This window comes from Equus caballus, chromosome 2 (assembly GCF_041296265.1).
Source record: "Equus caballus isolate H_3958 breed thoroughbred chromosome 2, TB-T2T, whole genome shotgun sequence".
In the NCBI taxonomy this organism is placed as follows: Eukaryota; Metazoa; Chordata; class Mammalia; order Perissodactyla; family Equidae; genus Equus; species Equus caballus.
The window spans coordinates 58,397,981-58,412,792 of NC_091685.1; the positions used below are offsets into that span (position 1 = coordinate 58,397,981).

At 41.7% G+C, this 14,812-nt stretch overlaps 1 protein-coding gene across 4 annotated transcripts in view; it reads right to left on the minus strand.

The window, feature by feature from the left end:
• Window positions 1-14,812, minus strand: part of ENTPD4 (ectonucleoside triphosphate diphosphohydrolase 4) — a 33,575-nt gene that overhangs the window by 18,032 nt on the left and 731 nt on the right. For all 4 annotated transcript variants that reach the window (XM_023636165.2, XM_023636166.2, XM_023636167.2 and 1 more), the window contains exons 2-5: window positions 6,081-6,169; window positions 4,724-4,921; window positions 3,997-4,202; window positions 700-850 (exon numbers count right to left, since the gene is read on the minus strand). In XM_023636165.2, coding sequence (XP_023491933.2) covers window positions 700-850; window positions 3,997-4,202; window positions 4,724-4,921; window positions 6,081-6,088 — 563 coding nt within the window. In that variant the 5' untranslated portion in view covers window positions 6,089-6,169. The remainder of the gene's footprint in view (window positions 1-699; window positions 851-3,996; window positions 4,203-4,723; window positions 4,922-6,080; window positions 6,170-14,812) is intronic.

Below are 14,812 nucleotides of genomic sequence, written 5' to 3' on the forward strand. Positions count from 1 at the left end.
CTGGTGTATCCTAGATGAAACACTTAATTTTAAAACCAAAGCAATTTATTGAAAAGCTTATTTTTAGGAAGGAATTTTCAGGAGTTGTGTGAATTATGTGATTTCTACATGTAAAACTCCACCTGCAAACAATCCTTAAATTAATAAATAGAAAATCAGGTTTTTTAAAATGACAACTTTATAGTTTGATATTTAGTGTCATAAACGAATATGCTAAAAGATATCTGGTGAGTTCTGGCATAAGGGAACAGTTCTGGGACTATTCTGTATTTGAAGAAAGCATTTTTTTTTTTTTGAAGATTGACACCTGAGCTAGCATCTATTGCCAATCTTTTTTTTTTCCTTCTTCTTCTCCCCAAAGTCCCCCACTACATAGTTATATATTCTAGCTGTAGGTCCTTCTAGTTGTGCTATGTGGGATGCTGCCTCAGCATGGCTTGATGAGTGGTGTCATGTCTGCGCCCAGGATCTGAACCAGGAAAACCCTGGGCTGCTGAAGCAGAGGGTATGAAATTAACCACTCGGCCACAGGGCGGCCCCTGAAGAAAGAACTTTTAAGGTCTTCCCTTTTGATGACCATGATGCCAGAGGAGGAGGAAGAGGGGGAGGAGGGACATGCAGGGGAAGAGGAGGAGGAAATAAACTACCACCCCTACCCCCACCCGACCTTGGGCCTGGCCTGCCCCTGTGGAGGGTTACCTTTCAGGAAGGATTCTCATTCCAGCTGTGCAGAGAATGTAGAGAGGGGTCTCTTTGTGTTTTGCCCGTGGCACATGCTCGGCAGCAAAGTTCAAGAGTGGAGAAATGTAATCACTGACTTTCTCTGGAGAGGTGGCAAACTCTGAAATGCCTAGAGAAAAAGGGCACTTTTGTTAGCAGGTAGCTATCTTTGCTAATAAGCTATGCTTCTTCCGTGTAGCTAGGCTGAAAAAAATGCAAGCTACATACCGTACTCTCCTCATTTTTCCCATCCCTCTGGCAACTCCTTCCACAGTCTCTCTTCCTTAAATGATGGTGGTACTAAATGTTCAGTGCTATGCTCTCTTCTTCTCAGTCATCAAAAAAACACAGCCCCAACTGAACATCTACTGTGTCAGACACTCGGGATCTACTGCACATGAGCGGATCCCTGCCCTCGAGAAACGTGCCCCCACTGTCCTCAGGCAGCACTCACCCCTATGGCTGCCATCACCGTCTATATGTTTTGGATCTCCAAATCTTACCAGTAGCCACCAAGATCTCTTTCCTAACCTCCAGATCAGTATGTGGTAACTGTCCACTGGACATGGCCATGTGCTTGTGCTCACAGCCCCCAAACTCAACATATGCAAATCTGAACTCGACTTTCACTACAAACCTGCTCTTACTGCTAGTTACCTACCTCAGCAACCACCATTGTTGACCATCCAGTGGCCCAAGCCAGTATCCTGGATACAATCTCTCCCCCTCACCCCAACACGCATTCTGGGTTGCACTGACTGCCTCTCCTTGGTACCCTTCACACTATTTCACTTCTCCTCATCTCTTTTGGACAACACCACCCTGCCAGCCTCCTGCACCACCCTATTCTCCAGTCTTGGCCATCCCCCCAACAATTCCATATACAAAGGGTGTCTCTTCCTGGCTTAAAATCCTTTTGTGGCTCCTCAATGCCTCCAGATAAAGCTCGAATCTAGAACTGCATAACCTGCTTTGCATACTCACCCATCCTCTCTCTTCCCACATTCCTTCCATTCAGCTTCAACTATACCAAATAAAAATTGCTGTAATGCATCATCCTCTGGCCTCGGGGTCCATGGCCTCCACCAGGAAGAACTTCTCTGTCTCCCTCCCCACCCACTTCCCACCCCTTTTCACCTGGGCAACTCCTGCTCATCCTCTGAGCTACTTCCTCTTCGGAATCCTTCCTAACAGAACCCTGAAGATGGGCTCTCCTTACATTCTATGCTCCCCCTACCTCTAGCTGTAGCACTCATTACACATTATCAAAATTACCTATTTACTTATTTGCCTCATTTCAACTGGAAGTTTCTCAAGGGCACAACTGTCTTGTTCAAATTTATATTCTCCACTACCTAACACAGTGCCTGGCAAATAGCAGGTGCTCAGCAAATATCTGTTGATTGAGAATATAAGTGAATGGAATATTTCCAGCTGTCCTCTAGCCTACAGCATTAAAGACGATAAGGATTTTAGAAATTCACATATCCCTTATTTCACAGATTAGAAAATTGTGGACCAAGAAGGATTACATGATTTGTCAAAAGAATCAGCAGAAAACAGACTAAAAGCCAGATTTTTTTTATTCCACATACAATGCTATTTCAATGTACATCAAACCCAAAACTATCCAGAATCTATTAATTAAAAAATGTCCAGAGCTTTGCTGTAATGCTATGCACGAGCTTCCATGCTTCAGGACAGAGAAGCGCTATCAAAAGTGCTTGAGTTTCCACTTCAAACACTTCCGAGCATCAGAGAGAACCATGTTAAGCCTGATTTTAATGGGATTCTCGTGCATACCCTGGGATGATGCTCTTTGTTCTCAAAGGACAACTCTAAGGCATGGGAGGTTTCATCTTATTCCACAAGAGCAGTTTAATCACGGATGGAACTTGCTTTGTGAAGTTGGATGAAATGAAAAATGCTTTTTAGAGTTTTATTTTTTAATCTTCTGGTGAATTTTTTATTTGATCAATATTACTTTAACCCTGAAAGTCCTTCTAGATTAAGGATACATAAAAACTTAAGGGGTGGGAAAAAAGAAAACTAAAATTAGTCATCACTAAAACTTATAGAAAAAATGATGTTCATTCACGGAAATAAACTCTGATTTCAAAATAATGTTTGTCCAAGAGAGTCAGATAAAGTTCCCCTCCTCTAACCTGAAAAACTCAGTAGAGATTTTGAATTTTCTGTGCAATATGCTGGTGCCCAGCTGCCTAAAAATCAAAGAACAATCAGCTTGTTCACGGTTGCTGAAGAAGGAGGTGGGGCCTGAATCACTCCGTGAAGAACGCACAGGCCTCCAGGGGTCTGCAGTCCACATGGCGGGAACCATTCAAGGAGGGGAGGTATTTTGTCATGTTAAAACTGAATCTCTTTTTCACTTATAGTTTTGAAATAGGAGATAGTAAGCTATGCTTATTTTTTATCAGCATTCTCTAATATTTTAAAAGATAAAATCCTTGATTGTTTTTGATATAATATTTTACTATTTAACACATTAGCAAGATGAAATAAAAGTGCTAAATTCTATCAAGATCTATGGTCCACTGTTTTAAATCAGTGATCATCAACTATCAGGATGTAAAAGGCCTATTTCAAGGTCATCCTGACACCTTCCATTCCTAATGCTCTTGACAGAGAGGTGCTGCCCAGGCAGATGGTGTTGATATAGGAAACGTTGAGAACCACTGACTTAAACTATCTAAAGGGGAAGGCAAATCCCAACTTTTGCATAACACACTGGCTTAGAAATTCTAATATCTTTAAAACTGGACATAATGATATCAGCTCTTCTGAGTTCTACAGTCACCCTTATTAAATAATCTGCATTAGAAATATACTGGGCAGCAATTTTGTTTAAAATGACAAATATATACCAACGTATAGAGTACAGCTATCCATGAGTTATATGAAATTACCTTGTCATTAAGGATAAAGACCAATGACTATTTGGATAGGAAAAACTCCCCCCACAATTCATGCCAAGTAGCAAACGTGAGCAGACACCATGAGTACAGCCCTGTGACAAATGCTGCAGGAGACAAAAATGACAGGCAAGATTTTTGGATATTTTATTAATGTGTTGGTCATCTTATGCAAGATGCATGGAAAAGGGGGAAAAAAGTGAAACCAGGAGACCAACTGAGTCCTGGGTGAGCTCTGAATTAGAGTGATGACATTGGCATGAGAAAGGGAAAAATGTGGAAGACATCATAGAGAGTGAAAGGCAGAAGCTGTTTACCAATCAGCTATTTATCATTTACATACCGGGTTTTATTTTCATAACTACTGGCTTTCGGTTTTTATCCCTCATTTGCCTGATATCCAACAGATCATGAGGATTGCCATTATGCCTTGGCCAGCAATAGACAAAGATTCGAGACCCACTGCTACCACAGTCCACCACGATGCCATAGTTCACATTGGGGTTATTGGTGTCTGTAGCTTCAATGTCGGTAACTCGCGCCAGGTACCTTGTTTAGAAAAACATACACTTTTATTGAGACAGAGAATATCATCTAAATCTAACAGAGCAAACACAATAAACAAATGCCAAGTCAGTGAGTCTTGGCTGTGAGGCGCACCACTGTAACATTCTTATAACTGCTGAACGAGCAAAGAGCCAAAAGGAAACAAAACAAGTGATGGTGATGAAGATAACCTAAATCACATACACACTCATCACTCCTTTAAAACACTCAGACAAGTTCTAAAAAGCAAAACTCTATTTCCAAACTATCAACATTAACCGAAAAATCGGCTTAAAAGATATCACAGAAGAAGCTTATGTTTAAATCCTCTTAGAACGTGGATGTGGTGGCTAATGATTAAATAGTTTCAAATAGTTTAATTTTTCATGCCATGCTGTATTCAGCACAGAATCCATTTCCTACAGCCACATGTTCCTTAAATTCCAACCTAATCCCAAGTCTTGAAGCCATGAAATGAAGGTATGGCAGCCCATCTAGAAAACAAATGTTTTTTTTTCTCTTACCTTTGAAACTTCTTGTCTCTGGATAGCCGCCCATACTTATTTCGGATTATGACAACCGAAAAGTATAAAAGTGAAACAGCAGCAGCTAGAATGCTGATAACAATAATCTGGCGTAAATGGGTATTCAGAATTCGAGGACATCCCGCTGGAGAGATGCTAAAATGCCAGGAAGCAGGAAAAAGACAGGAGATGCTGATCCTGAAATTCCGAAAAACAGATTTTAAAGCAATCTGCTCCAAAGAGGCCTCCCCCACCTAAACTGACCGCCAAGTACCACAGTCAGTGTGAGCTACCCTATTTCCCCGCCAGCGGGTGTCTGTGTACCAGCATCCTCCATATTGATATTTCCCTATAAAACTCATTACTATAAAATCCTATGAATGAGAATTAAGCACTGATGCTTATGACACTTCTGTGTTTTCACCCCTTTTTTGAGAGTATTATGCAGATTTTTATTTGTACTCTTTTGTTTCAAAAAATGAGACAGCTTACAAGTTCAGTAAGATAGATCTATAATGAAATCAGATTTAAGAATGATGAAACCAAAAGACAATTTAGTACACAGAAATGCATGTAATAAGGTAGGCCTGCAAAGGTGGCTGAGCATCCTAGTGGCCAAAACTTTGCCATTAGATTAGAAACATATAAATAGCTCAGGAGGAGTAAGATTTTCCTAATACTGAATTCCAAGGCAAATTTCTCCCTGATGATTGAGTAAGAAAATGAGAAAACAGTATCTTTAACTACATCCCCAAAACAAAGTCAATAAATGAGTTTTACATGTCCTGTGTTTTCAGAAATATCCTGAGACATTTTTGCAATTAAAGGCTTTTCTTCTCAGTTTATGTCAGGAACGAGAGACTACTATTAGGCTTAAAACAATTCTGCTGCCTTCAGAATAAATTTTATTTTACAGTTAATTTCTACACTCTTCCCTAGAAAGAGTTCTTCCTGGACTAAAATGCCCCACAGAAGGGGGAGGTAGCCTGCTAACCCAAAGGAATCTCCTGTTTGTCATTCTGAGTCTCCATGTGGGTTCCTGGTCTACTCAATGGGGTCTAGCACCCCCTCCCCACAACTCCGAGGCTTACAGATGGTTCTCCTGTGCCCACTACAGCCCCGCACAGATTCCAACATGTAGGCCTTTCCGGTAAAGGACACTAACCCTGCAGAATCCACCTGGCAGTAGCACCTTCCTCCTGTGACAGGAGCCCCACCGGGGCCCTGGAAGAACAAGGGCTTACACAGAGGGTAGCACAACTTTGCACACTTTGCACTTGGGATTTAGATTGTTTTTTCCTCTCAAGACCTATTCCTGTGGCACTGAAATCTCGGGTATTACAGGGTCATCACTCACCTCCCCATGCTGACAGGTCAGAGGTCAGGCAATGCCCTGGGGTCAGTCCTCACACAGAAACACTGGGGTCCTCCCGGAGTTCGAGCCTCCTGCCATAGCAAGTAAGAAAAATCATAAAGAGGGCATAATCCAAGAAGAGGTCTATGCTCTTTATCAAGTGCGTGTTTAAATCCAACCATGGAGCCGGCTTGGTGGTGTAGTGGTTAAGTTTGTGCATTCTGCTTCGGCAGCCAGGGGTTCGCAGGTTCAGATGCTGGATGCAGACCTAGCACTGCTGGTCAAGCCACGCTGTGGCAGCATCCCACATAAAATAGAGGAAGACTGGCACAGATGTTAGCTCAGTGACTATCTTCCTCAAGCAAAAAAAGGAAGACTGGCAACAGATGTTAGCACAGGGCCAATCTTCCTCACCAAAAAATAAATAAATAAATAAAAATAAAAAATCCAACCACACATAACCTGGAACATGATCCTTGCACTGAAGCTGTTAGAAGGGCTTATTTCAAGCAACACACTCCTAAGTTAATTTCATGCTGTCAGGGATACAGGCCTAACACAAGAGAGATGATTCTAGTCTGGCACCAGTTAGTGCTCTCTACTTAAAAGCACATCTGTGACCCAAAAATACCAGGTCACCAGATAGGTCTTAACCACCTTACGGCAGCGAATGTTAACAAAGATTAGGGGAGGGGGTAGGAGGTAGGCAGAACGATTAACTGAATGGGAATTTGAAATACCCGTTCATCTGAAAAATATCTATTAGATCTCCCTTTTATGTACAAAATACCAAGCCTAGTCAGCTGTCACTCTCACAGTCACTGCCACTCCTCCAGCTCCCACATCTCAAGTCACACAGAAAACAGGGGCCTACAGCCAGGGCCCGCTTCCAACCAGCCGGATCCAAGGGCCGCCTCCCAGTCTGCACCTTTCTTGGTCGTGCAGCACTGCGTTCTCTCTTCCAGGCCTCTCAGACAGCTGTCCCCCCTACTCTGCTTCTTAGCTCTTCAACAGCTCCTTCTCAGGATCCTCCAAGTCGCCTCATTTCGTCTGCTCTGTTCTGCAGGCTTCTTTCTGTCTCAGCTCCATTCTGTTCTAACTGATCGCCATTCCTGGTCAACCTCATCTACAGCTTCAATGACTGGACTGATTCAAAAATTTCTTTCTCCCAAAATATTTGCAAATCACATATCCGACAACGGGTTAGTCTCCAAAATATATAAAGAACTCACACAACTGAACAAAAAGCAAACAGCTCGATCAAAAAATGGGCAAAGGACAGACATTTTTCCAAAGAAGATATACAGATGCCCAAAAGGTACATGAAAAGATGTTCAAGATCACTAATCATCAAGGAAATGCAAATCAAAACTACACTAAGATATCACCTTACACCTGTTAAAATGGCTATAATCACTAAGACTAAAAATAACAAATGTTGGAGAGGTTGTGGAGAAAAGGGAACCCTCACACACTGCCGGTGGGAATGCAAACTGGTGCAGCCACTGTGGAAAACAGTATGGAGATTCCTCAAAAAACTAAAAATAGAAATACCATATGACCCAGCTATTCTACTACTGGGTATCTACCCAAACAACTTGAAATCAACAATCCAAAGAGACTTATACACCCCTATGTTCATTGCAGCATTATTGACAAGAGCCAAGACATGGAAGCAACCCAAGTGCCCACTGACTGATGGCTGGATAAAGAAGATGTGGTATATATGCACAATGGAATACTACTCAGCCATAAAAAAGATGAAATCATCCCATTCACAACAACATGGATGGAACTGGAGGGTATTATGTTAAGCAAAATAAGCCAGACTGAGAAAGAAACACCATGTGATCTCACTCATATGTGGAACATAAACTAACACACAAACAAAGAGAACAGTTCAGTGGTTACCAGGGAAGGGTGGGGGAGGGCACGGGATTGAAGGGGAGCACTTATGTGGTGATGGATGGAATGTAGTGATAGAAGAAATAATGTACAAGTGAAATTTCACAATGATGTAAACTATTACGGACTCAATCAAAGTAAAATAAAAATAAAATAAATTAAAAAAACATTTCTTTCTCCACTGCAGGCTTCTCTTCTGAGCTACAGATACCTTCAAGCACCAACTGCTGTCTCCATCTGAACGTGGCACAGACCCATGGAAGACGTTTCCGAAGCTGAACTCTTGAACTGCAATCCTTGCCCTCTTTTCTCCCGACCTGCTCCTCCCTTGCGGTCTCAGTTCTACCAAGCTGCTCGCACCACACACGAGGGAGCCGTGCCTGATCCCTCTCCCCGCTTCACCTTCCACAGCCAATTTCCTACAGACGCCTTCCATTTCTCTAACCTCAGTTTATCCACAATCTGTCCCTTTTCTTACCGCTTCTGCCTGAGGGCAGCTTCCTGCCTCTGGCCTGGCCTAGCAGAACGCGGCCTCAGGAGTTAGTCTCCCACCTGCAGTCTCAACCCAGCGGCTCTCCAGCTCTCCATCCGATACCTTCAGGCATAGATTCTTCATCCGAAGCTGACAGCCACCCGGTCCCTGCTCAGGCCCAGGGTCCTGCAACCTTGCGCTCAGAATCCTCCAGTGGCTCCCGCCACACTCGCACTCGAAGTAGACGCCAAAGGCTCGACCCTGACATACCTAGTCCTATAGGATCTCGGCCCGTTACCGCTCTGACCCACCCACTCCTCTCCCCTTCCCACTGCACTCCACCCGCCCTGGCGTCTCGGCTGCCTCGACAGGCTAGGCACTGTCTGGTCTCAGGGCCTCAGAACGTGCTGCTGCCTCAGCTTGGAAACAATCTGTACGGCTCACTTCTTCACTCCCTTCAGGTCCTCAATCACTGTCACCTTCTCAGAGAGGCCTTCCCTGGCTACCCCACCTATAATGCAAGCTCTCCTCAACACCCATCCCCTCAACACCTCTCCCTTCCCTGATTTATTTTTTCTCCTTAGCGTTTACTTATTTATTAAATACTTATATAGTGCTTATTATATGCCAGGCCTCGTTCAAATGCTTTACAAGTATTAATTTATTCCTCCAAACAATCTACAAGGTAGGCACTATTTGCACAACATTTTACACCTGAGGCAGGGAGGCTAAGTAACTTGCTTAAGGTCACACAGCCAATAGAAGGTGATATAAATAAAAGAGCTGGGATTCAAGCATGAGAATCCATGCTCTCATCCTGTCCTCTAACACCCTGTGTGTGTGTGCATTTCTCCTGCTCAGGCGTCCCCTCCTCTAGAATGTGAGCTCCCGGAGGGGCCAGATGCACGTCTGCTTGGTTGACTGCTGCATTCCCAGCATTACGGACTCTAGGAAAGTGCCTGGCAAGAAGTCAAGTGCCAGAGTTCTGGGACCCAAAAAGCTTAACAGCTTATCCACTAGAGCGATCTGTCCAAAACAAACGGAAACCATGATACCTTCCCACCTCCCAACTTCCTCTCTCACTCAGGAAGAAGTCCTAACTCCTTAGGGTGGTAAAGGAGGTCCCTCACAGCTAGTCTTCTGCTGTTCAACATGGCAGCCATTGCCACGTGTGGCTGTGTAACATAATTAAAATCAAAAATTCAGTTCCTCAGTTGCACTAGCCACATTTCAAGTGCTCAACAGCCACATGGGGCTTCTGCATTAGACAGCACTGACCCAGTCCCCATCTATTTTCCTGCTCTTATCCCCTAACAGACAGTCTGGACAGATAGGTACTCTATGTTCCAGACACACTCAACACAAGCTGCAAGTCAGTGGAGCGCCCTGCAGTCCTCTGCATTTGCACGACGCCTCTCTCCTTTGGGTCCATCTGTTGGCATTCCTATGTATTCCTCATGACACAAGTAAGGACCTTTCCAATCCTCACATCCCAGAGTACGCGCTCATCATCGCAGTGGGCTGCACTACTATACCCGTGGCTGACTTTCTCATTACACAGCAAGCCCCTCATTGGCAGGGACCACCTCTTATGCACCCGCTTCCCCAGTGACCAGTGCCTGTCACAAAAGCGACGAGCAACCACTGTTTGTTTCGCGGATGGCTGGGAGTGGGATACAAAGGTTAGTCAGGTACGGACCTAGCTCTTAAAGAATTTATAATGCAGAAGAGGGGATAAAACACAGACATACAAAGATATATTACAGAGTAAAAAGTATTAATGCCTATCTGACAAAGGGGGAAAAATCATTTTAACCAGTTCAGGTTTCATTATGCTGTCCACGTTATACCATGTACCCAAAACTTAGGACAAACAATATTTGTGACTTAAAAATTTACACAAAAAGGAAAAAAATTTCAACTACTTGAATGTTTAAATGAATTTTAATGTTTTTATAAGGTAGCTCCCTTTTAGCACTGGAATATGGTGAAATTACCATATCACATGTTTTATTAGAATTCCAGTGGCTCAAAGATTTAAATATTAAAAATATCCATATAAATGTAAGATAAAAATGTAAGTAAATATTTATATAATCTTGGAATGGGTAAGGCTTTTCTATAAATAACATCAATGTCTCAAACCATAAATGAAAGAAAATACATGTCCACATGAGTTTAAGACTTCTGAGTGTTTAAAAAAAAATCCCTTTCAATATTCTTTTGAAGATTCTTTTGGCTAGTGCAGCTAAGGAACTGAATTTTTAATTTTAATTACATTAAACAGCCACACATGGCAACAGCTACCATATTGAAAAGATTATTGTGTACTTGTGAAAAATATACAAGGCTTGGGAAACTTACTTGTAACACACATGACAAAAGGTAAACATCCCTTACATATAAAAAGTTTTTACAAATAAATAAGAGAAACACTGGAACATAAAAATGAGCAAGGATAAGCGGAAATTAGCAAAGTAAGAAATATAAATGGCTGATAAAATATAACTTCATTAGCATTTAAAGAAATAGAAAAACAAGACTTCATCACTATCAGGTTGGCAGAGATTCATGTCTAATGATCCTTTGCTAACAAGGGGGAGGAAGAAGGTCCTGAGTACTATTGGGGAGAAGCTAAACAGGCACTAACCTTCTGGGGGCACATGTGTAACGTACATGAAAATTTTACACGTGCTCACCCTCTGCTCTACTTATCACTTCCAGAAATTCATCCTTAGGAAAAGATAGGGTAAATTCACTAAAAATGTAGAAAGATGTTCATCAGTTCAGCATTGGGTATAGTAGCAAAACACTGTTACTAAACTAATGTGCATTATAGGGGGTGCATTAAATTAAACATGGTCCATCTGAGCAATGGAATATGATGTGAGTATTAAAGGTGACAATGCAGACCTATATTTATGGACATGGAAAGATATCCTCGATATATTAAAGTGAAAAAACTGCATCACGCATACAGGGTGAAAATGGAAGGAGAGAAACCAAAAAGTTAACAGTGGTTACTTATTTCTGAGTAGTAAGATAACGGACCATCTTTATTTTCTTCCCTAGGCTTGCCTATATTTCTTAGAGGGCATATATTAATTTTATCATCAGAAGAAATAACAGAACTATTTTTAACAAGCTACCTTTGACTGATACCTCCAGTTTCCAGCATCGAAACCTCTTCTGGATATATCAAGAAAGCCTATCTTCATGACAGGAATTCCAATCTAAATATCTTTTAAAATTGATAATTATGTGAAAGCTGAACTAAGAACAAAGAGAAGAACATTTTAGTTAAAGTCAAGGTCCTTGGGGGAAGAAGGGACTTTAATGATTCAATGATGAGCACCATGAAGTGACACGAGCGCACAGAGGAGTAGCAAACAGGACTGCAGACTTCAAGGAATCTGCAGACTGGTTACAAGGAAAATACTAACACCCAGGAAATAATAAAAAGCATAATAGAGACGATTCATCTCTTGCTATGAGAGGTCAGAGAAGAGCGCCATGAAGGGTAGTCAACAGAAGGAGATTTCTGGAGCCGGGAGTAGACTTCAGATGGGGAGGAGAAAAGAGAAAACATTTCAAAGGAGAAGACGCACCATTGGAATTATCGTAGCAAATTTAGTAAATGTTATTTAGCCTGGTGTTTGTCTTAGAACTTTTTGTTTTGAGATACGTGACGATTCCAACAAAAAGGAAAAATTGATATTTTTGTTAAGTTCCAAATTTGTGTTTAAAGACATAGAGAAAAGAGGACAGCTTACAAATTGCTGAAGTAATTGCTTTTATTTAGGACAAAAGTATGGCTGAATATTGCCCAGTAGTCAACAATACGGTAATGTGATCTTAAAATGTAAATTCCAGGGCTGGCCCTGTGTGTAGTGGTTAAGTCCAGCGCACTCCACTTCGGTCTGTGGGTTCAGATCCCCGGCATGGACCTACACCACCCCTCAGCCATGCTGTGGCGGCAACCCACATACAAAGTAGAGGAAGACTGGCACAGATGTTAGCTCAGGGTGAATCTTCCTCAGTGAAAATAAATAAATAAATAAGTAAATAAATTTAAACTCCTATGGCCTTTGCAGATAAGAATCTTGGCACCACAGTTTGGGGAGGCAAATTCTTAGTACTGTTACATAAACTGCCATGTTTTTAAAAGGCCTAAATTCTGTTAGACCTATCATCAGAGAGAGGCATTAACTCTCATGATTTCAGCTAGTGGGCCCTCCTGAGCTGAGCATTCTTTAGTGGAGCAAAGCCCATCAGGTCATAGGTCATAAGTCACTGTCTTTGTCAGTTAGTTCTCACTAATAGTCCCAAGAACACAGTGAAAACAATACAAATCAACTCCAAAGTGAAATGGCTCCTCTGGTGAAAAATGCAGGATGCAGTGAAACAGACAGCAAATTCTCAAATCACAAGCTAACAAAATCATAGACAAATGAGACTCTGGAAGAGCTAGACCTCTGAGTAAGAAAAGGTGAGATGACATAAAGGGTGCTTCAAAAAAGAATGATACGAATACCCAAAGATTACAAGAGGATCTTGAAAAATCAAAGAAGCCCACACTTCGGCAGAATTTTCTAAGAAATAACCGTCTTTTTGAGAGTGAGAGGCCACAGTGAAGCGAAGGCGCTGGTGGCACTCAGTGGTGGGGAAATACATAAAAACAACTTGATTCATTCTTTGAAGAAGAATGCATGCAGTTGCATTTATGATCTACATTTTCTCTGATATTTATTTTTAAATTTTATTTTTCAATATTAAATCCTAATCACTACCTCTTAATATTCATTTGCAAAATTCGAGCCCCCATTTTAAATGATCTTTTTCTGCTCACACTTTTTCTGCATCACCTCTCAAGTTTCCCAAATCGGCAATTCTTACTTTCCTCGAGTTCAGTTCCACATCCTGAGCTTTCTGACACCGTTACTGAAAACTCATTTAGTCTAAGTCTGGGGTCACAATCTTTTGACACAAACTAATACCACCTTCCAAATTCTCCAGGTCTAAGAGGGGCATCACCACTGACTGGGGTCACCTGGTTCTTAACTTTGATTCCCACTCATCTGTGTGTTGACACATTGTATCATTCATCAGGTCCTGTCAATTCTTCCTCAAATAGTGCACACATCTAAAATGACCGCAGCAAACATCACTACCTCAAGACAGATCTCTAGGTGGGTCACCCACTGCTGCCTTCACTGTGAACACCACTCTTCGGAAATATCTCTCTGTAAAATGCTACCTTCAAATTATGACCAGCTGAAGAACCTTCTGGAGCTTATGGGTCAACACCAACTTCCCTGTGTGGCATCTGAAACCTTCCATTCATCAACTGGTCCCATCTTATTTTCCCAACCTGCCCTCTCCTCAGCCCCAGATAACATCTCTCTGCTCTAGGGAGGCACATCTCTTCTCTCCACATAAGCTGTTCTCATTCCTGCCTCTGGACTTTACTAATGTCACTTGCTCCAAACTAATATGTCCTGCTCTCAACATTATACTTCTTTCAAGGCAAAGGTCTATGCTCTTCTTTGGCAAAGGTCTATGTTTTTCTTTGCCAAGATTTAGCTTGTTATACTTTCTAATGTTTTCCCACATGCTGCATCTTCTCTTTATTCATGTGTGGTCCATTTTAAATAAACATGCTGAATAAATATGTAAAGAATATAAATCCTTAGATCAACTTTTGGTTTTGTTTCTTCTTTCCAGACTATACAAACAAGAATTGAGCTCATGCATTCCTGTTAGGGCTAAAAGAATGAAAACCATGGACTCAATATGCAACAAATACAAGCGATAAATCAACGTTAAGGTAAACACAGAAACAGACAAACTACTTATACAAATTAGTACTCCATTTTATAATTCTGCGAATGTGTCAAATAGAATTAATGAACCTCATACAAAGAGAAGATAACATCAAATATAAGATAGCACAATGCATACGATTGTTTTAGGCCTCTCCAAGGCTGCAAAATTACGTATTTTCATTACACAAGGCGGAACACAGTAAAGACTGCGATGTGAATTTAAACTAGAGATTCGAGGCTCTAATACAGAATTCTTTAATAACTTCGTTTATCTTCCAGCATGGAAGTTGCTGAATCGTAAAGCCTCTCTTTTCTTTCCTAACAGTGATAATGTTCTCTGACAGCGCTCCGTACTAGTGTTCGTCTAACTGGGGCCCGGGGACCCCTGTGGGTTCTGCGAGGTGTTCGAGAGAATGAGGAACTGTCCCTTTAAAAAGCGTCCACGCATTACTCAAGTTTGAGAAACACTGCTCTCACCATCACTATCGCCCCATTAGCTCGATTTTTTCAAGGAGAAATCTAAAGCATGAAAC